This window comes from Electrophorus electricus, chromosome 26 (assembly GCF_013358815.1).
Source record: "Electrophorus electricus isolate fEleEle1 chromosome 26, fEleEle1.pri, whole genome shotgun sequence".
NCBI classification, from domain to species: Eukaryota; Metazoa; Chordata; class Actinopteri; order Gymnotiformes; family Gymnotidae; genus Electrophorus; species Electrophorus electricus.
In genome coordinates, this window is record NC_049560.1 from 10708390 (window position 1) to 10716091 (window position 7702).

A 7702-nucleotide genomic window follows, 5' to 3' on the forward strand; every position below is an offset into this window, starting at 1 on the left:
CTGTGTTGGCATATAGTTACAATCTGAAGAATTTGTACAAGAGAACTCTGGGCCTGTGAGTTTAAAGGTCTTATTATTGAAGATATTCCTAAAAAGTAATGAAGCACTACTGAATAAAGTCACCCAGGCTGCATGAATTCAATTTAATATATTGAATCTTGGACTGCATAGAGCATTTGTTAGTATATTTAAAGCATACAGTTCATTTGGAACTAGGTGTTTACAGGTTGTTGCTTTTTTTTAACCAAAATAAACAACTCCCTGCCAAAAAAAAAAAAAAAAAAAAAAAAGTTTCCCTGTTGTCTATTGGGAAACCTCACTGATCATTTGTCATTCTCTACAGGAACAGAACTTAGTCCTCACAAGTGCCTAAGACAGCTTGAATCTCCATTCTTTGGATTGTGTATTCTGAATTTCTGAGCGCATACTCTGTATTAATCTTGAAAGAACATGAAAGAACATGATTATGTTCCAGAGAACGGTGTCACCTGGTGGACGAACCGTACATTTTCCTTTGACCATATGCCCCACAAGTGGGGGCAAATCCTAATGTCAAAATGCCAATAATGACTTAAGGGCTCCTCTGGCATGTCACCGAAAATAAGTGTTTCAGTTGTGCTATAGCATAGAATTGTCAGAGTCTTCATTATTATTCAGTTCAGCGGCTTTCTACTCTGTAGGGGGATCCTGTGCTTGTACCACTCAGTTGATAACCTCCTCCAGTTTCTCGGTTTTGTCAACAGACACCACCTCCCCATCCACGAGCTTCTCCACAATAATCTTCACCCGTCTCTGGATGTGGGGGGCGTGCTCTGTGTGCATACACATGCACACACAAACATACACACAGAAAACAGACATGCTTACCCAACTTTAACAGCAAACTGTCACAAAATGACTGACTGAGGCATAATAGATTAACTAAAGAAAGTGTATAATGAAGTGGACAGCCTAAAAAATAAATGAATTAAGTTAATATTTACTCTTAGCTGTCACCTCCTTCTTAGTTTCCACTGTTTGGGTCACCGTGTCCGTCATAATTGAGTTCACAATAGTTCTGCGCACAAACAAAAATAATGATTATTGGTATAATCAATAATGTCTTGGCTTTCCACAGACAGGTACATGTACAGTACAAAGACTAACCACCTTCAGCAAATCTGATTAACTTTACAAAGGCAGGGACCAATAGACAAGTCCACAGTTTTGTGAACTGTTGTACAGTCAAAGGTAGGATCAAACGTAGAACCGTGCCAGTGTTGGGAACTGGCAACCTTCCAATAACAAGTTGGGCACCTTAAGCTGTGAGCTACCACACACACAGTCCCACCCTGTGGCCTCTCCACCCAGCAGTCTCCACACACACCCACACACGCAGTCCCACCCTGTGGCCTCTCCCCACACACCCACACACGCAGTCCCACCCTGTGGCCTCTCCACCCAGCAGTCTCCACACACACCCACACACGCAGTCCCACCCTGTGGCCTCTCCACACACCCACACACGCAGTCCCACCCTGTGGCCTCTCCACCCAGCAGTCTCCTGTACTCGGTGATCTCCGTCTCCAGCCTCATCTTCACATCCAGTAGCAGCTTGTACTGTGTGCATTGCTGCTGTGTGCTGGCCTTCAGGTCCTCCAGCTCCCCCTGCAGGTAATTTGTGTGCAACTGCAGCTTGCTTTGCTGGGCGGCGTAATGCACGTCCACCTCCGCCAGACTCTTCCCCACCACATGATTCTGTAGCGCAGAGCAGTAAGGAAAGGCTTTATGAAGGGCAATGTAATCATGTCTGATGTAGTAAAACAACAGTCGCTCATGAAAGAGGTTGATAAAATCATTCACAGCAGAAGCAGATGGAAGGCGGAGACTATCCAACCTGTAGGCGGAGACTATCCAACTCCATCTTCCTTTGCTGGTACGTCTTCTTTAGGTCAGAGACTAATGTATGAGATGTTTTGACCTCAGCAGTGCTGCTGGTCACTCGAGACACTTTCACCTGGAAAAGAACCCAATCAGCAAAGAGACAACATACAAATGACACATCCGACTCTCACATATACCTCAAAAGAAATGGCTTTCGTGTTGTAACATTTAAAACTGAAATTTCACTAAACTAACCAAGCTGTACAATACTTATGGTGGAAATTGTAAAAGGTTCACACAAACCAATGACCAACATGAGTTTAGCCATTCACACAGACTGAATGTGAGGGGAAAAAGGTTTTCACCTGCCAAATATTTTCTTTTGTACGAGTAGCTCAAAGAATTCTAAAGTTACTTTGCCATGAATAGACATAATTTAAGGTTCTTTATAATAATAAAACATCAAGTTAACTCCCTGGGGAAGAGCATCTATCATCACTATAATTCTTAGAAACTTGTCTGTTTGCATGGTGCTTTTTCAGTCATTGACACTGAATACCATTCAGCATGTTTGGATTTTAACCATTCTTTACTGCAGCCTTTAACTCCATTCTCTGACCTACCAGTGAACAACATTTCAACAGTTCAACATTTTTGCACTGAAACCCTTTTAACCCTTTTCCTGTTTACACAAAGTCTGGTAAATCCACCAACAGCTTGGTCTTCCTTGAGTGCATTTGTTTCATAGTTTTAACTTTAACATAGTTTACTTTCACAATTCCGAATAATTTCCTGATAAGCTCAAGATTTGTCTACTAATAACTTTACAGTTTTTGACAAAACTAAACTGAATTTTAAAAGTGGAAAAAGGGCCACTGAGTGCTGTTAGAGGAAAACCTAAAGACACAAAGTTTTAATAGTTGTCAACGGTGATTCAGAGTAGGTTTTTCAAACAAGGGCACACAAACAGCTTGACAGTACCACAGTGAGAATGCATATTGTGATTAAAAGTATAAAGTACTAGTTAGACTGTTACAGAGCCTAATACAATGATTTTGAAAAGAAGTGTCTACATGGTCTCACCCTCACTTGTCAGGGGCGTCATTAACGTGCATATTTAAATCCTTGTTTATTAGTCAGTCCTTGTAGGCGTTTGACCTCATTTAGGCTGTTCGCCACCCTATCGTGGTCTAGTCCTGTTTATCACCGAGTGCATTTTGACTTGTTTCAGTGTTGTTCGTGTTTTTTGTTTTCTCTTTTTGTTACGTGTAATAATAAACATCTGTGTGTGTCGACACGGCTAGTCACCCCAACGTTACACTGGCTACCTGTCTTTCAAATGATTATTCTACGTGGTTCAATCTGAGAGAATCTTACTCAAAGATGAATCTAGGAAGAGCAAAAAACATCAGAGTATATAAAATATCTAAAAATGTGTTTGAGTGAAACAGCATCTGCAATGCTGCAACAATGGAATATTTAGTTGCAACTGTTCGATTATATATATATATATATATATATATATATATTGTTCGACTATTTCTGAAAGTCTCAAATAACTGAAAGCCAAAAATAAATAAATAAAAATTAGGTTTACCCCACCCATTTACCACACACACTGTCGCACTGGTCTACCTTGCTCTGGAACCAGATTTTAGCATCTCTTTGGTACTTTATGATGAGTGCCTCAAACTGGGCCCTTAGTGCCTGCAGCTCCTCATCAAGAGGCACTGAGGTGGCACAGTCCATCTGCACATCCACAGAGCCACACTGCTGGGTACGAAGCAAATGCATCTCCTGTGAACAAAGGGGACCGAAGCAATGATGAATCCTAGCAAATGTAATCACAAAGGCAAGTGCAGCCTTTAATTTTTGCTTGAAATGTTAGGTGGTTTGATGGATAATGGATTTTAAAAAGTACATTTTTAAAAGTAGAGTTGCACACATAGATAAACTTGGAACAAAAACAAAAGGACTCCTCACCTCCTCATGGTTCTTCTTGAGGAGCACCAGCTGTTCTTCCAGTGAGGATATTTGGAACTTCAGGTCTTCACAGGCCATCTGATTTGTCACCAAAGCCCTACGCAGTTGAGCCATCTCTGCTTCTACAACCAAACACATGTTCCTCTCTACCGCAACCCTGTACCCAAACAGGAGCCAGGAGAGAATTCACCATTAGTTTTGCAATGAAGGCAGTGCTAACATTAACAGCACTGCAAGAGTAAAAGACACTGAATAAAGCAGAGAAACTACCATTTTTTAAAATCATGAATATTTATTGTAAATGTCAGATGCTCAACTTACCTCGCCTTAAAGTTGGCAGTTGCCATTTTAATATGGTCCACTTGCAGAAAGAGTAAAGCATTTTCCTTGGCATGAGAATTAATCTTTAAAAACAGGGATGTGAAATATGTACAGTCACACAAATGATACCACTGATGTTTCGGCAACTTCATTTTGGTTTGATTTTGAAAGTTAAAACATGCAAGTAAGGTTTATGTACAGACATAATTATTAACTGAAAACCTAAATCTCTTAATTCTAAAACTTATAAAATGGTTAAACGTCATACACAAATTGTGTCACTTGCCAGGTGAGCTGGTAAAACCTGTTTGGACAGGTTTCGTGTTAAAGATTAGAGATTCGCAGATTTAGTTCTTGGAACATTAAGAACTTAAGAGGTTTGTAGTGTGATAATGATTTTCAGGTGTGAGCTTGATGGGTGTGTCTATGGACTGCTGCCTTACCTGTTCACATAGCTCTTCAGTGGTGCTGTAGTAGTGAGTCAGATCTTTGCAGTACGTAGTGCTCCTGCGCTCATACCATTCTTTGATTTGCAGCTCAATCCTTCTGTTGGCAGCTTCTAAAGAGCGCACCTGCAAACAAAGAAAATAAACCACAAATAAGAAACATTTTCTTAATAGGTCAAAAATGACTCTAATACACACAAGAATACAGTACACATTTCCCCCTTAAATAAAACAGGAGATGGGGTGGAATAAGTAAATATATTAATTCCTTGTATTTTTTCCTTGTATGATGACCTGCATAATAATTTAGTATTTAAAATATTACCTTATCCAGGTAAGCTGCCATGCGCCTGTTAAGATTCTGCAAAATCATCTTTTCATTGTCAAATATGAAGTCATGAGTTGTATCCACTTTGGCTGAGGAATGAGACATTCGAGTGCCATAGCCTCCATAAGACAGTGACACACTTGAGCTACTGAGAGCTTTCAGCCTAACTGTTCCAGATGACGCGTAGGACGAATAATGATGGGGCAGCATGGCGGGATGCTTGGAGCGTGACTTGATGATGTGCTTCCCAACCTGTGACTCTGCTGTTTCACTGATGGCAGAGGGTCTTAAATAGGCCTGCCTGTCAGGAAACGAGCTCAGCAGCATCTGTCATGCACGCAATACAAACAGACCCGCCTTTCTAAAGAATGGATTCAAACTGTTTAGTTGAAAGAACCGGTATCTAGCTAGAGTGTAGATTCTTTAGGCCAGTTTTTGAACTGGAAACCACCAGAACGATTAACCAGAACCAGTAATGAGTGTTGTACTGAAATTCAAGCAGAATTTCATGCTTCTACCCGTTTGACTGCTGCATTGCTGTGTTAACTAAAGGAAAATGTATGGACCTAAATAATTGTATTTTCTTTCTGCATAACATACTGTGATGCTTTGTGCTGTAGTGTAATCTAAATGCATAGGTAACATTTCTCACATTTTTGATTATTTATCAGCATTTGTTAAATTTGCCTGCCAGCATGCAGGCCTTTCATTTTTTCTTTGTCATCCCTCTCTTCATTGACTATTTTGCAGTGTTTTCTCATGGCTTACATGCTTCACCTCCATATTAATATGCCTACTCAGACTTCTAATTTAACTGCTCACGCATTTCTTTTGTTCTTTCTTTTTTCACTCCTTCAACCTTCCCCATACCGACATTTCTCTTGATGCTCCTTGAACTGTCAAATTAGAGCCAAACCTGCTCTACAGGTTCACCTGCTGACCCCATGCACCAAACTTCATTTTGTACTGATGACAGTCATTTACCCCTTCATGCCTCTTCAGCCCTTTCATTCACCTTCATGACGCTCATCTATCCAACTGATTAATTCATTTGCATCCACCGTCCGCCCATAGAAACCCCTGGATTTTATAACCCTGAATTTTAAAGCTGCAGCCATCAAGCTTTGTGTCAACGTTTAACGGCTGACCCACCTGTAAGTGGTTATGCCAGCGCCACTCTCGTCTCGTGCCTTCTGCTCTCTTAGTCATTCCTCCATGTCAAATCTCCAAAAGAAATCTATTGATTTTGAAACTACTTGAATTCTTAAGGCACACTAATCATTTTAACATAAAGTATATATCTGCACTTCATGTTGAGAGCTATACTGAAAGTCAGTCAGCATGCTCATAGTTTTCATGCTGTTACAATGGACCTTGTCAAGCCAACTCAGAGATTGTTCACAAACTTTAGTTTCTAGTGCACATTATAATGTTTTTTCCCTCTTCCACTGTTGACAGGTTATACATTCTCAAGCATACTGACAGGACCAAAGGTTTATTTCATCCATGCAATAATCACTTTTTTTTAATTCATGCAATAATCACTTCTTTAATCCATATATAATAATCCTTATCTCAACTTTTGAAAAAAGGTTTTTAAATCGCTTGTATGTAGGTACATATCACTACCAAATCTCATACATTCTCTAGACACATATTTTGGGTTCCTGAGTTGGTTTCAAATCCATTTAAATTGAAATGGGTGCGTTCAGCTTCAGCACATATTAGCCATACCTACATAGCAAATTCAGAAGTGTGAAATCAACACTATGAGTGTATACTGTAGCACCGTTGTAGAGCATTTTCCAAGTCACTTGGTCTCTAATACTTCAAACCACCATCTTTAACCACACCTTCAAAAACTTAAAAGGCATAATGATGTTCATTAATATGCATTTGCATAGGGCTAGGGTTAGAATGATCCAATTCGGTATTCCATCCCTTGGATATTTACTCAGCTGTGACGATACATGTGTGTGACAGCATGCAGTTCATCTGACAAGGTGGTACTATTACCACATTTTTTAATTGGTCCATACTCTACATGTTTTAGAGGCGATGTCTCCCAGCAGTATGTAATTGCCATTTGATGTTTTTAGCAAGATACTCAAAAAATGTAATTTTCAGCATGTTCTTTAAGCCTCAACCCCTGATGCGCCACATATGTAGCAATGGAGCAACTTTTCATATTGCTAACAGTAATGTACCATGAAGTAATGTTGTGGTATAAGATTTACATCAGGGTACAGTTGCTTAAACAATGGTGCTCATGTACCAAGTGCTCTAGACAGATAGTAAGGCCTCCAGTGAGACAAGGTGAAAACACTACACTGATGATCTGAAATAAGAGCAAATACCAGATTTCCTAAAGAGACTAAATCACCAAAAATCAAAGGAAAATTCATAACAAGGCAAGAGCACAGAATTTAACCCTATGCTATTACTAGAAGACACTAAATTCAGTTTTGTTGAATGATTTTTCCTCTCCATGTACTCATAGTTAAAGCTACAGATTCTGGACAGATTATACTTCTCTGACAAATAATATTTACTTAGAGAGTCAAACAACAGCTTCAACTCAAGCTGTGTTATCCTCTGTGCTATACTATGGGTTACCACCAGGTATGCCCCAAAATCCAAACCATCAGATAAGGCCAAGGCAATACCATGCTTTACAGAATTTTGAAATAATTATTTAGAGGCTCTAAAATATGATCAAAATGAAATATTTTCAGGTCTTATGAATGAAAAAGTGCCAGCA

General features: G+C 39.6%; 1 protein-coding gene across 1 annotated transcript; it reads right to left on the bottom strand.

The window, feature by feature from the left end:
- Positions 1 to 98: 98 nt before the first annotated feature.
- Positions 99 to 5268, bottom strand: LOC113582523 (keratin, type I cytoskeletal 19-like). Its single transcript, XM_027018318.2, has 9 exons — positions 4939 to 5268; positions 4611 to 4739; positions 4168 to 4250; positions 3847 to 4003; positions 3499 to 3660; positions 1877 to 1996; positions 1517 to 1737; positions 984 to 1057; positions 99 to 812 (listed from the first exon to the last, which is right to left on the bottom strand). Exons 1-9 carry the CDS (start codon positions 5266 to 5268, stop codon positions 703 to 705), a joined length of 1386 nt encoding a protein of 461 aa, XP_026874119.2. The 3' UTR covers positions 99 to 702.
- Between the last annotated feature and the right edge of the window lie 2434 nt (positions 5269 to 7702).